Here is a 13,860-nt window from a genome sequence, read left to right as displayed (position 1 = left end):
CCTACTATCTCTGAAACAATTTTAACCCCCCTTTCCGATTTGGTAGTTTGTGAAGTCTTTATGTTGATTGCGCTACGTGCTCTCCTTCCCTGCTCCCCACCCAAGGGCCAACAATTTATGTCTGCCCTCTTCAATATTTAGTCTATTCGGTCACCCTGAATACATTTAGCTTCTCATTGAGACTTGAAATACATTTCCTATGTTGCTCCCATTGCAAGTGGTTTGATTGGGAAATGTACTGTCCATTCAGGGTGTCCTTGGAAAATATTTTATAAATAAGACAATGCCAGAACTGTGTGAACCAGTTATTATTTGTTAACTTGTGTTTGCATCAATTGGGGAACTTGCTCTAGCCATTGCACTTGTGTAACATTATTGTGTGCCTTGGATGTAGTCTTAGAATGTTTGAGAATCAGTACATGGGTATTGCAGAGACAACAGTAAATTTGCAAATAAGATAAGAGAATGTTGTGTGAATAACTGAAAAGGAATGTGAGCTTTAGCTGATGGATCAATTGCACAGCACTATGAGAGACGCTATTCCTTATCTCTTCAGGGTTTGTAGGCATGGCTGGCTGGAACAGCATTTATTGCCCCCCCCAACAATCTCCTCGGAGAAGGTGGTGGTGAGCTATTGCCTTAAACCACTGTAGTTCGTTTGGTGCAGGGACACCCACAAAGCTGTTGCAGGGGGAGTTCCAGGATTTTGACCCAGTAACACTGAAGGAACAGCAATATATTTCCAAGTCAGGATGGTCAGGTGTTGAGGCCTGTTGAAGATTTGGTTGAAAATGAGACTTCCAGAGGAGGATTCAGTGTTGAGCAAGGCCTGGTGTAGGACAGGAGGGTGGCTGAAAGAAATATGATGTAAGCTGCTGTTCTAGTTGGAGTTCACAGCTGCAATTGTTTGTTCACCACAGACACAACTGCTCCCTTTCTGTTTTGCTGAGCTTGTTACCTGAGGGATTGTATTAGGCAACAGAGGCAGGTGCTTTAGAAAGGCTCACATCTAGGTAATAGGGCAGAGTGAAACATGATTTGGTTAGAAGTATGGATGGTTAGTGTGTTAGTAGCGCAGCGAGGGCTTGGGAGGCATTTGTGGTAGGTAGGGAGCATTCATGTAGGCTGTTTAAAGAGCAAGAGATCCATTTGGTTACTGAGACTATCTGCCATGCATGAAAGGAGGATGTAGATTTTGTGATTACATTACTGTTAGGGTACACAACAAATGCCGTAATTGGATCAATAGGAGGCAGTGGCCTACGATTATCATTGCAGCATTGTAACGCACTGGAGACTTGGGTTTGAATCCTGCCATGGCAAATAGTAGAATTTGCATTTAATAAAAAAAAAAATCTGGATGATCAAGAAACCATTGCCAATTGTCAGGAAAAACCCATCCGGTTCATTAACGCCCTTCGGGCATATCCTTTCCTGGTCTGGCTTATGTGACTCCAGACCCAAAGCAATGTGGTTAATCCTTGACTGTCCTCAGACCAGTTAGGGATGAGCAACAACTAACCAGTGACATCCACTTCTGTGAATGAATGAATGAATGAAATAAAATTGTGATTCTGCTGAATGGTGCAGCAGGCTTGAAGGGCCAAATAGTCTACTCCTAATTTATTTGTTTGTATGCCTAGTCAATTGACCAGCTGCAGCAAATGTTACAACGCAGTCTGAGCAGCCTGTTGATTATATAATGCCCGTAGGTGAATGGAGGCTGAATCCCCCAACTAAAGTTTACTGTCAGCCTTGGCTTCAGCCCCACACTACTCCTGTGCATGGAAGCACGTCGTTAATCAAGCTCTGCTGAATGAGGGAATGTACTCTGATTCTGTACTTTATTGCAAGCCTAGAGGTAATATACTCCGAATTCTTAACTCCAGATAGTGGTTTCTCATCTCTGTAGATGTTGCTTTTGATTGACAATCCTTGACAGTCTCAAAATGCTTATTGCTATCTTTATTTTCAGGGATTTTCTTCCTCGTGGTTCTGGAATTATTACTCGCCGGCCGCTTGTTCTGCAGCTCATCAATGCAAAAACGGGTAAGTGTATCTTAGAGTGCTGCTACAGTTTGGAGGCAGAAGTGTGTGTGACGGTTCAGTAACTTCTAATGAATTGTTTAAGGTTTAGTTGGCCGAATGGAATCAACATGCACCCTCCAACACAGTTGCTATTCTGTTCCCAAGAGATTGGTATCTCTGCTCGGACTCCGTAAGTCTGCACCATTTGATAAGATCCAGGCTGATCTGATTGTGGTCTTAACAGTAGTTTTCAGCTTGTATCACGTAATGCTCGATTATCATTTTTATTCATTCATGGGATTATTTGGGTGTCGCTGGTTAGCCCAACGTTTTATTGCCCATCTCTAATCTATGGACAGAGAGGAGGAGAATACCTGGAATGAGAAGATATGGGGTCCCCTCGCTTGCTGCCTGGCCGCCCATGCCCTCTGTCCAATGACTTTACCACATCACCAAAAGAGAACTGTATTTTAATGGAATTCAAGTCCATGCTTTTAGTGAGTGATTTATTCCAGTAGCCACACTCCATCAAACTGTTACCTCACTGATTGCTAGCTTCCTGTGTTGAAACAACCAGTTCAAACCCAGTTTTGATATTTTTTAATCGACCTGTTCGGACATGTTATTACACACCACTGGAGCAGATGGGACTTGAACCCAGCTTTCCTGGCTCATAGGCAGCTTACCACTCCGCAAAAACCCCCTTCAACCCAGTTAACCAGTAACCTATATATCCATCAGCTGTTTCTTTATTCCATTAGGTCCTAGGTGTCCCTTAAAACAATTAGATGACAATGTGGGTAACTGGCAGGTGAAGGTATTGCCGTGTATCTCCTGCCCTTGTCTTTTAGATCATTGTGATTGTTGTTTGGAAGGTGCTGTCTAGAGAACTTTGGTGAATTTCTGCATTGCAGTGTAGATAGTACACATTATTGCCATTTTGCATCAGTGGTTGAGGGAATGACTATGGAACGTGTTGGATGTGGTGCTAGTAAAGGAGTCAGCTTTGTCCTAGATGGTAAAAGCTGCTTGATTGTTTTTGGAGCTGTATTTCTCCAAGCAAATGGCAAGTATTCCATCACACTCTTGTCTTGTGCTTGTAAGAAGGTGGTGGTGATGTAACAGTAATGTCACTGGACCCATAATCCAGAGGCCCAGGCTGAAGCTTCAGGGATGTGGGTTTGAATCCGACTCTGGTGAAATTTAAATTCAATAACAAAAACTGACGTGAACCACAGTCAACTGTCTTAAAATCCCATCTGCTTTACTAATCTCCCTTTGGAGGCATATGCAATTCATACCTGATTACAGCCCACATGTGACTCCGGATCCACACAATGTGGTTGACTCTTAAATGCGCCTAGGCAAGTAAGGATGGCAATAAATGCTGACCTAGCCAGTGCTACCCACATCCTGTGAACACATTTTTAAAAAAAAAATAAGTGAGCAGGACTGGGGAGATGGGAGGTGAGACAGTTGTCATAGAATTCTCAGATCTTTGAAAAATTAACGTATGGTGGAGCCCATTGTTATGCTCTACTTGGATTTCCAGAAGACATTTGACCAGCTTCCACATTTAAAAAAAAGTTAGCTATTGTGCAAAATAGGTGCTCATGGTGCAGTGGGCTGCATACCAGCATGTGTAGAAGATTTGCTAGCCTGTTAAAAACACTGTTTGCATAAATAGGTTGTTATCTGATTGGGATGGGGGTCTGTGCTAGGGCTTCAGCTTTTTACAATTTAAGTCAAAGACTTGGATGAGGGGATCAAAGGCAATGGTGGTTAAATCTGCAGATGATACAATGATAAGGAATGTATGTTGTGAAGATGACGACAATGGAATGCTGTCCTTTACTATTAGACAAACTGAGTATAAAAATAAGGAAGTTCTGCTTTAGTTGTAGAGGATGCTGATGAGACCACCTAACAACTGTGTGCAGTTTGGTCTCCTTATGTAAGCAAAGAATCAAACGCATTGGAGGTGGTTCAGAGGAGGTTTACTGAATTGGAAACAGTGAGTTGTCTTACGAGGGTTGGTTGGGCAAACTGGGCTTGTTTTCACTAGTGCTTTGAAGAATAGAGGGTGATTTGATTGAATTTTCCAAGATTCTGAATGATCCTGACAAAGTGGACATGGAAAAGGTGGGTTTTGTGAGTAAGTTGAGAACTATGGGTCACTCTTAAGTGGTTTGATTTTAACTTCAGTTATTCATCTTCAACCTACATTTCTGAAACTCAGACTGAATCTGAAGTTTATAATGTTCTTATTGTTGTGTATAGGCACAGAGTGCATTCATTAATCCTGTCTTGTTATGTGTTACCAGGTCTAAAATAGGCTGCTCTATGATCACTTTCAGAAAGTATTGCTGCAAAAATTGGCCCAAATGTGTCCCAAATGTCAAATACTCATTGAATAGTGAAGTCCCAACCTTGGTCAATGTCCAGCTACATCTCCCTAATGGCTATCCGGCCATATTTCTCTTTGTTGTCAATCATCCCATTTTTAAGAGCATGAGAAATAGGAGAAGGATTAAGCCCTTTGATCCTGCTGTGTCATTCAGTGAAAGTCGGGCTGCTCTTCTACTTCATAATTCTTTCTGCATGAGCCCTGTTCCTCTAAAGTTTATAAAATGCAGAAATAATATTCTTGACCATAACTCGATGACTGAGCCTCCACAGCCAAATTCCAAATGTTCATGACCCTCTGAGTGAGGAAGTTCCTCCATCTCAATGCTAAGTGGCTTACCCTTTATTCTGAGATTCTCTCTTTCTAGATCTTCCAACCTGGGGAAATGTTTTTCCTGCATCTACCCTGAAATAGATCTGAAATAAAAACAGCAGTTCTGACAGTGTCTGTGAAGGGAAAAACAAAGTTTTGAGTCCACTGTTTCTTCAAAGCATTCTGTGTCTATCTGTCACATTCTGGTTATCATTACTAATATTGCTACGTTACTCTATTGCTTTGTTCTTTTCTCTTTAAATCACCAAATCCCCTCTAACTTCCCCACGTCCCCCCCAAAAAAAATTACTTCCTTAGTGATCTGACTTGCTAGGGCACTCATTGTGGTATAGTTCAAGTATGGACTACCCCAGCAATATAGCTCTTTCTGCCCCTAGTACTGGTGCCCAATGCTTCATTAATTAAAACTCATGCCAATCTTTGAGCCACTCATTCAAAATTCTACTCTTATTTAATTTATTGCCAGTTCAGTTATGAATCAGGTAGTAATCCAGCAATAATTACTTTTTTGGTCCTGCTTTCTAATTTAGCCCCTAGCTGCTCAACCCCTTGGCCGAACTTTGTTCCTAGTCCTCTCCACGTCAGTGGTACGCGTGGACCTTGATCACTTGATTTGTTTTTCCCCTCCCAACGCAGGTTCCTTTTCAGCTGTATGCATGCATCCCTATCCTTGGCAATAAACAAGCAAAGCAGCCTTTGGGACTCTGAGTCTCATATGCAAAGAAAACGATCTATCCCCCTAAATACTCCCTTATCAGAACTACGTTCCTTTTTACACCCAACACTTGAATGGGTTTCTGTACCACTGTGCCATTGTCATTTCTTTCATCTTGATCAATTGAGTCAGTGGGCTGAGGAGTGGCAGATGGAGTTTAATTTGGATAAATGTGAAATATTTCAATTCGGTAATACAAATGAGGGCAGGGCGTATGCAATTAATGCTAGGACCCTGGGTAGTATTGTAGAATAGAGAGACCAGGGTTGGGGACGTCATGTACATGAAATTTGAAATTTGTGCCACATGTAGACGGTGGTTAAGAAGGAGTTTAACACACTTACCTTCATTGCTCAGACCTTTGAATATAGGAGTTGGGATGTCATGTTGACATTATACAAGATGTTGATGAGGCCTCTTCTGGAGTACTGTGTGTGGTTCTGGTCGCCCTGATATGGAAAGGATGTTATTAAATTGGAGAGGGTTCAGAAAAGATTTACCAGGAATATAGAGGGTTTGAGATATAAAAATAGATTGGGAAGACTGGGACCTTTTTAACTGGAGCAAAGGAGGTTAAGGGATGAGTTTATTGAGGTTTATAAAATTGAGTGGCATAGCTAAATTGAATGACAAGGGTCTTCCCCCTAGGGCGGTGGGAAATTCAAAACTAGGATCATGTTTTGAAGGTGAGAGGAGAAAAATTTAAAAAGAATACATGGGGCACTTAATTTTTATGAGAGGGTGATTTGTATATGGAATGAAATGCCAGAGGAAGTGGTGGATGCAGCTACAGTTACAACATTTAAAAGAGATTTGGATAAGTTCATGAATAGGAAGATTTGGAGGAACGTGGGCCAAGTGTAAACGGGTGGGACTAGTTTAGTTTTGGAATATGGTCAGCTTGGACTGAAGGGTCTGTTTCAATGCTATAAGATTCTATGACTCTATCCACCCTACAGTCCTTGCTGTCCTCCATACAAACTGCAAAAACATTAAAACTGTTGGAAAATTGCATGGGCTGAGGCTCCTCCGCTTCTGTGTTCTGGATACCATACCAACTGCACTTTCTGTCTCAACTTCCTGTCCTGATCATGGACCAGATCTGTAGTACACAACCTGAGGCTTGTAACTGTCTTCTGGAACAAAGTATCCATGTAACCTTTCCCTCTCCTGACGCAAAGCAGTGTCCAAAGCTCAGACTCCATGTCATCAACTCACAGCCACGGTTTCTTGAGTTGCAGACACTTAATTGCACATATGATTGTTGGGCTTATGTGTTCATATGCTCCCACGTGCTATAGCTGCAACACAACATCTGCCCTGCCATTCTTATGTTTTGTTTAACTAATTAGGTTACAGGTTTTTATTTCCCCTAATTTGAATGAATTTCGAGAGCGAGAAGAGAATAAAATGCTCACCATCCTATCACTTGCCGCCTTTCCTGTTAAATCATGCTTCAGCTTTTGGCCTGCACTGAATCCAGACCTTACCCCCTCATTCCTTAAACTCTCCTCTCTGTCTTCGAAACAAGAGCTTATCTGAACTGGTGAGACCACATCTGTGGTACTGTGAGCAGTTTTGGTCCCCGTATTTAAGGGAAGATATTACTTCATTGGAGGCAGTTCAGAGAAGGTTCACTAGGATGATCCCTAGAATGGATGGGGGGTGGTGTTTTATGAGCAAGGCTAAACAGGTTGGGATTCTACTCACTGGAGTTTAGAAGAATGAGAGGTGATTTCATTGCAACACAGGATTCTTAAGGAGCTTGATGGTGTGCATGCTGAGAGGATGTTTTCCCTCGATGGAGGGGACCAGAGGGCATAGTCTCAGAATTAAAGGGTGCTAATTTAAGGCTGAGATTAATTCCTTGTGAGGGTCAAGTGTGTTTGGAACCCATTGCTAGAGAGCTGTGGGAGAAGGGTCTTTGTATATTTAAGACTGAGTTAGATTCTTGATCAGTTGGGAATCCAGGATTTCAGGGGAATGGTAGGAAAATGGGCATTAGTTCAAGAGGAATATTGGTTCAGCCATGATCCTGTTGATTGGACGTGCAGGTTCAAGGGCCAAAACAACCTGCTCATGTTCCTGTTTCTTATGGTCTTACCTATAATTTTGAACCCCTGTTTCTTGTGTTTTCTACTAACAACCAAAGAATGAATCAAACCCCTAAACCAATGAGCTCACTGTCTAATTTCATTATGAAGCACAGTTAGAGGGATTTGATCAATGTTTTTGGAAGGCTTGGATTGTTATGTTTATCCAATGAGAATTTAATTATATTTGATTGCACATTGTAATTACAGTCTTAATACTGTTATAGTGCCAGAGCAGACTGCAACTTTGTCAATATCCTGGATGAGTTCAATAAATTTTGTTGGTTCAGGGCTAGTTACCCTTTATTCTTTGAAGTTAAAAATATTGAGATCCAGAAGTTTCTTGGAAGTGAATGAAATCTCAAGCTCCATGATTTATATCAAACAACAATAAGGTTTACTATACAATATTAGAACAATAATTCCATTTCTAATACATATGCAACTTATATTCTGACAGCCAGAATTAACATATGATTAACATGGGGAATAGACTGTGATCAAACACCCCAGAGTGCACATCAAATTATAAATGTGGTCAAAGCTGATCCCAAGGATTTCTGAGCAATTCAGCTCAGACATTCAACCCCATTGAACTTCACAAGGAATTTCTGTTCTTCCAGTTTTGCCTATCTAGCTTGAAACTCCCTCTGCTGCTCCATCATGATCTGTCTTACTAGTTGTTCCAGTTCTGGTCAATCATCTCCCCTCATTCTCTTCCTTTCCCGACATACACATACTCAGCCACACGTACTTATGCACCATCCCCACCCTTGGTGCATGTGCCCCTGTCTTTCAGTACTTATTCACTGATACAACTCCAGCTTCTCAGCAGCAGCTAGCTTCACCAGGCTAGTCTTAAGTGTGTACTTCCCTAAGCTCTAATCTTGCTCAAGTTGCATAAAACAAATACTGTTACCTGCTTTAAAAGCCCCACCCCTAACTATACTAAGATATTAGGTGTACCTGACATCTTGTGAGCCACCACAACCTCCAGGACTACTTTGACAACCACACCCAGCTGTCTACAAACTTCTAGAACTTGGCCTCAGTTCTAACAGAGCAGATTATCTAGCTGCTTCTGGGACTTAACTCACTGTGTCCCCTCCACAGAATCCCTCCACAGGACAGCTAAAAATCAAACTCCTAACATGGAGTCTACTGTCTGTCTCTTTCACAAATTGACTGATCTGTTCCACTGTGCCTGTTTCCTTTTCGGGTCCAGCTGTCCTGAGTGACCTGTTTAAAAATCTTGCAAGATTCTGCTTGCCTGTCAGCAGATAGAACTGAGTGCTGTCATCTAGCTTGGAATTTGCGTGCTATGCAATGTTGGTCGGCATTGATTGTTGGCTTGTTAAGTACAAAGGAATGGTTACAGCATGACAGTTATATCATGCAATCGAGATAATGATTTGCTTCCTCTTGCAGAACATGCCGAATTTCTGCACTGCAAAGGGAAGAAGTTTACAGATTTTGAGGAGGTTCGACAGGAAATCGAAGCAGAGACTGACAGAGTTACAGGGAGCAATAAAGGAATCTCGCCGATTCCTATCAACTTGAGGGTGCATTCTCCAAATGGTGAGTGAGGTCTCCTTGATCCAAATCTAGGAGATGATTATTTGAGATCTTGCAGAATTGAAATTGTGTACAAAAGCTTTGACCTCTTTTTGTCAATTGTACAGGGAGTCCACATTTAACCTCATTCCCTTTTAGCATTGCTGTGGTAATGGGTCCAGAAACCCCGTTGAACACTGCATGAAATGTAATAATGTACACAGTGGGCTGCGGTATCTCCCTGACCGGGCTGGTTACAATTTGGCAAAATATAGCACCTCACCATGCTGTGCTGCGGTCCATCTGCCATGACCCAGGAGCCACTGCTGCGCATGCACACCCCACCATCACCTACATCCGTGGAAAGGCTGCTGGTCTGTTGAGTTCCACAGCTCTCCCCATCATGCCCCTTGTCTGCCTTGAACCCTGGCCTGGTCGATGGAATGAATAAATGTCTCACTTCTGCCTTCACTTTAGAGGACATCAAAAATGTTGCATGAATAGCTGTGAATCAGCAAGTGGAAGGGAGGGAGGAACTTGGTGAAATGACAGTTACTGTGGGAGTGAAGCTGTGGCTAACAAGTCCCTGGATCCTGATGGACTTTATTCTCAGGCATCAAAAGAAGGGACCAAATGAGGTGGAGAAGCACTTGTGTTAATTCTCCAAAATACATTACTTTCTGCAAATGCTCTGTCATACTGGATATTCAAGAAGGGGCGGATGGAGGTGGGGAGTGGGTAAACTATTGGCCAATTAGTTTGACATTGTGGGGGAAGGTCATTGAATTGATCATTAAGAGGGTTATAACTGGGTACTTGGAAAATCTCAAAGTAACCAGGAAGAACCAGCATAGTTTTGTGAAAGGGAAATCGTCTCTTAGAGGTTGGTTTAATCCCACTGGAGTTTAGAACAGTGAGGGGTGATTTGATTGAAATGTATATGATCCTGAGTGACCTTGATAAGGTTGACCAGGGAAGGATGTTTCCTCTTGTGGGTAAGCCCAAAACTAGGGGCACTGCTTTTAAAAACAGTCACTCTAAAATGGCCGACAAGGTTTTATTTTCTCTGTGGATTATATGATTCTGGAATTTTGTGCCTTAGAAGGTGCTGGAGGCAGGGTCATTGAATATTTTTATGCTGGATGGATTCTTGTTAGGTAAGGGAGTCAAAGGTTGTCAGGGTAAATGGAAATGTGTAATACAAAGCATAAACAGGTCTGATATGATCTTGTTGAACAGTGGGCGGTCAGACTTGAAGGGGCAAATACCCTGGTTCTGCTGCTTTCTACAACAAGCCTCAGGGAACGGTGTCAACAAGTAAAGCCATAAGTAAGCTGCATCTTGGTGTTCCAGTGATGACAACATTGAGGGTTCAGGATCTTGTGGGTCTTTAGATTGGTCGTGACACACCAGGCTGCCTCCTGGTCCCACATCCTGTTATTCCACGAACTGCACCAAGCTCTCGGAAGTTTCGTATAGGGCTGCTGATGATTCAAATCTGCACATGCTGAACAAGCAACATTGTTGTTTGGCTGTTCTGTAATGAATGGTCCTAATTCAGCTTTTACACTTTCTTCTGCTAGTTTTAAACCTGACATTGATTGATTTACCGGGTATCACCAAGGTTCCAGTTGGTGACCAGCCAGCTGACATAGAACACCAGATCAAAGAAATGATTATGCAGTTTATCAGCAAAGAGAACTGTCTTATACTGGCTGTCACTCCAGCGAACTCTGACCTCGCCAATTCAGATGCACTCAAGCTTGCCAAGGAGGTTGACCCACAAGGTAAGAAGTCTGTTTCTCTCCTGGTTCCAGCACTCCTCTCGTAAGGTGAAGACTGATTTGAATAGACAGCCTTTTTTCTGGAAAAAGCACTCCTCTTAATATGACTGTAAATGGGTTATAGACGGTTTTTAAAAAAATCTAGATTTATCTTCGGTCTGCTTCTCTTGAGTGATGATAAGATGAACATGTGAGTAATAGAGGGAAGCAAATTATCCCACCTTTGGGAACGTGAAGCCATTTGTGCTCTATGGCTGTATTGGTTGAGATCAACTTTAGACAGTTTCCTGTGGCTTTGGTGTGCTTTTTTTATGTCAGTGCCAAGCTGACTGGAGTTCTGCGACCAAAATGCCCACAATAACTTGACCTGAGGTTCAAAGCTGAGATCTATCTCTGGCTGTTGATTGAAGAACTGAAATTGACGTTTAAATTGCGCTCTGAGGAAATTGCTTTTAAGCATTGGTTTGTAGCTGCAAAAGTTTCATTGTTTGCATTTTCAACTTTGACTCGTGAGCGTTAATCCCTTTATACCATGTTGTCTGGATGACCAATGTTCTCTAAAGCTGTCCCCTCTGCACAGGTTTGAGGGTGATCGGTGTGATCACAAAACTGGATCTAATGGACGAAGGGACTGATGCTCGGGATATCCTGGAAAACCGGCTGCTGCCTCTTCGCAGGGGTAAGTTAAGCACAGCCTATCGGCTTATTTAGTCAATGCAAGAGTTTATGCTGCACTCCCAGTAGTAACTCCTTCAGCGCGTCCTTTTGTTCCTTTCTTCCTTGTCAACATCCCTTTCTGTATCCATGTTATTTCTGTGGTAGCAAGTGTCATGTTTTCATTGCTTTCTGGTGAAGATGTTTCCCCTGAGGTTCTCATGGGATTTATTACTGATTGTTTTAATGCTTCAGCCCCTGTTCCTCGTCATGGCGATACATGGAAATATCTTCTCTAAATCTACCCAATTCTGTCCCTACATACTCTTATAGGCCTCTGTCAAGTCATGCTCCCGGCCTTCTGTATTGTTAAGAGAAATATTAATTCCGACTTGATAAATTTTTCTTTGTATCTGTGATCTCTCATGGCTTATGAATTGTTTTTTGCACCGTCTCCATTTGTAAAACTTGTGCATCTTTATGTTTCATTGACACTTGCCAACATTTACTTGGTACTACAAGGCTTGGGCGTTAAGGTTTTTTGGCTTGCACTTGTCAGGACAAACACAGTGCTAACTTTCAAACTCCCTCAACAAACAAATATTACAAGAAGAGAGGGGTGCCGGTTGGTTGACAAGTCAACTCTGATTGGCCAAGGTGTTGCCATGGAAAGCAGGGGACCTATCAGCTCCTAAAGCATAAGACATGAGTATATTCTTTTTGCAATATATATTTGTAAGTGCGATAGGGTTAGGGGAGCTGACAAATTCATTCTAAACACACGTGATTATTTTGACAGAATGCGCACCTTTTCTTAATGACCATTCCAAGTTTGTATCTGTTGGACCAGCTGCCATTCCCAACTGCTTAGCCTTTCTCAAAAGAAGCTACAAAAACATTTATTTAACTTGTGTAAGAGTAATGTGATGCCTTGAGCCATATATGATGGGATTCATTCCCAAAGTTCATTCCATCCACACGTACATGGACTGTTCAAGGCACACAAATGATGTTGCATAATGGCTGGTCTGTGCAGCAGGAGCTGGCCAGATGGTTGAGTGAATTGCTGTTGCCAGTTTTTGAGTTCTCCATGTATGTGGGTGAAGGATTCCTTCATTTTAATTAACATTATACATGACTTCTGTACCAATAGCCACACCTTGTCTCTGTGTTGATTTGACGTTGCAAGTTTATTAGAATGTACCACTAAAAGAAGGCATGGGCATTTATGCTGCATTGCCATTCAGATCACATAGATGCAGGGAGAGCTAGCCAATTGGATACAAAATTGGCTAGAGAGTAGGAGACAGAGGGTGGTGGTAGAGGGTTGTTATTTGGACTGGAGGCCTATGGCCAGTATTGTGCTGCAGGAATCAGTGCTGGGTCCACCATTGTTCGTCATTTATATAAATGATTTGGGTGAGAATATAGGTGATGTGGTTAGTAAGTTGCGGATGATACCAAAATTGTTGGTATAGTGGATAGTTAAGGTGCTTATCTAAGAGTACAATAAGGGGACAGTGAAGGTTTTGATCAGATAGGCCAATGGGCTGAGTAGTGGCGGATGGAGTTAAATTTCGATAAATGAGAGGTATCGCATTTTGGTAACAGGGCAGGACTTGCAGTTAATGGTATGGCCCTGGGGAGTGGTATCTAAACAGAGACCTAGGGGTGCAGGTGCATAGTTCCTTTAAAGTGATGTCACAGGGTGGTGAAGATGATGTTTGGCATACTTGCCTTCATCGGTCAGAGTATTGAGTACAGGTATTGGGACATCCTGTTATGGTTGTACAAGATGTGAAGGCCACAGTTCTGAAGGCATACAATTCTGGTCACTCTTTTATAGGGATGATGTTGTTAAACTGGAAAGGAAACAGAAAAAAAATTACAAGGATGTTAGTGGAACTGGAGGGAGTTGTAAGGAGAGATTGGATAGGCTGCGACTTTTACCATGGAGCATCGGAGGCTGAGGGGTGACCTTTTTATAGAGGTTTATAAAATCATGAGAGGCTTGGATAGGGGGAATAGCCCGAGATCTTTTTTCCTGAGGGTGGGGGAGTCAAGAAATAGAGGGCATAGGTTTAAGGGGAGAGGGGAAAGATTTAAGTGGGACCTGACTGGTAACTTTTTCACACAGGATGGTGCATATGTTGAACGAAAGGAAATGGTAGATGCGGATACAATTGTGTACTGCACTCTGTTCTGTTACCCTGATACACTTATTTAGTACAATCTGTCTGTAAAACATGTAAGACAATGCTTTTCATTGTCATATGTACTAAGGTACAGTAA

At 42.2% G+C, this 13,860-nt stretch overlaps 1 protein-coding gene across 11 annotated transcripts in view; it reads left to right on the top strand.

The window, feature by feature from the left end:
* dnm2a (dynamin 2a) overlaps positions 1-13,860 on the top strand; it is a 67,893-nt gene that overhangs the window by 10,345 nt on the left and 43,688 nt on the right. For all 11 annotated transcript variants that reach the window (XM_048618040.1, XM_048618042.1, XM_048618041.1 and 8 more), the window contains exons 2-5: positions 1,976-2,049; positions 9,005-9,154; positions 10,714-10,917; positions 11,495-11,593. In XM_048618040.1, coding sequence (XP_048473997.1) covers positions 1,976-2,049; positions 9,005-9,154; positions 10,714-10,917; positions 11,495-11,593 — 527 coding nt within the window. The remainder of the gene's footprint in view (positions 1-1,975; positions 2,050-9,004; positions 9,155-10,713; positions 10,918-11,494; positions 11,594-13,860) is intronic.

The sequence above is a fragment of the Rhincodon typus genome, chromosome 38 (genome assembly GCF_021869965.1).
Source record: "Rhincodon typus isolate 14 chromosome 38, sRhiTyp1.1, whole genome shotgun sequence".
NCBI classification, from domain to species: domain Eukaryota; kingdom Metazoa; phylum Chordata; class Chondrichthyes; order Orectolobiformes; family Rhincodontidae; genus Rhincodon; species Rhincodon typus.
Note: the sequence above shows the minus strand (reverse complement) of the source record. Positions and strands in the feature narration are given on the sequence as shown.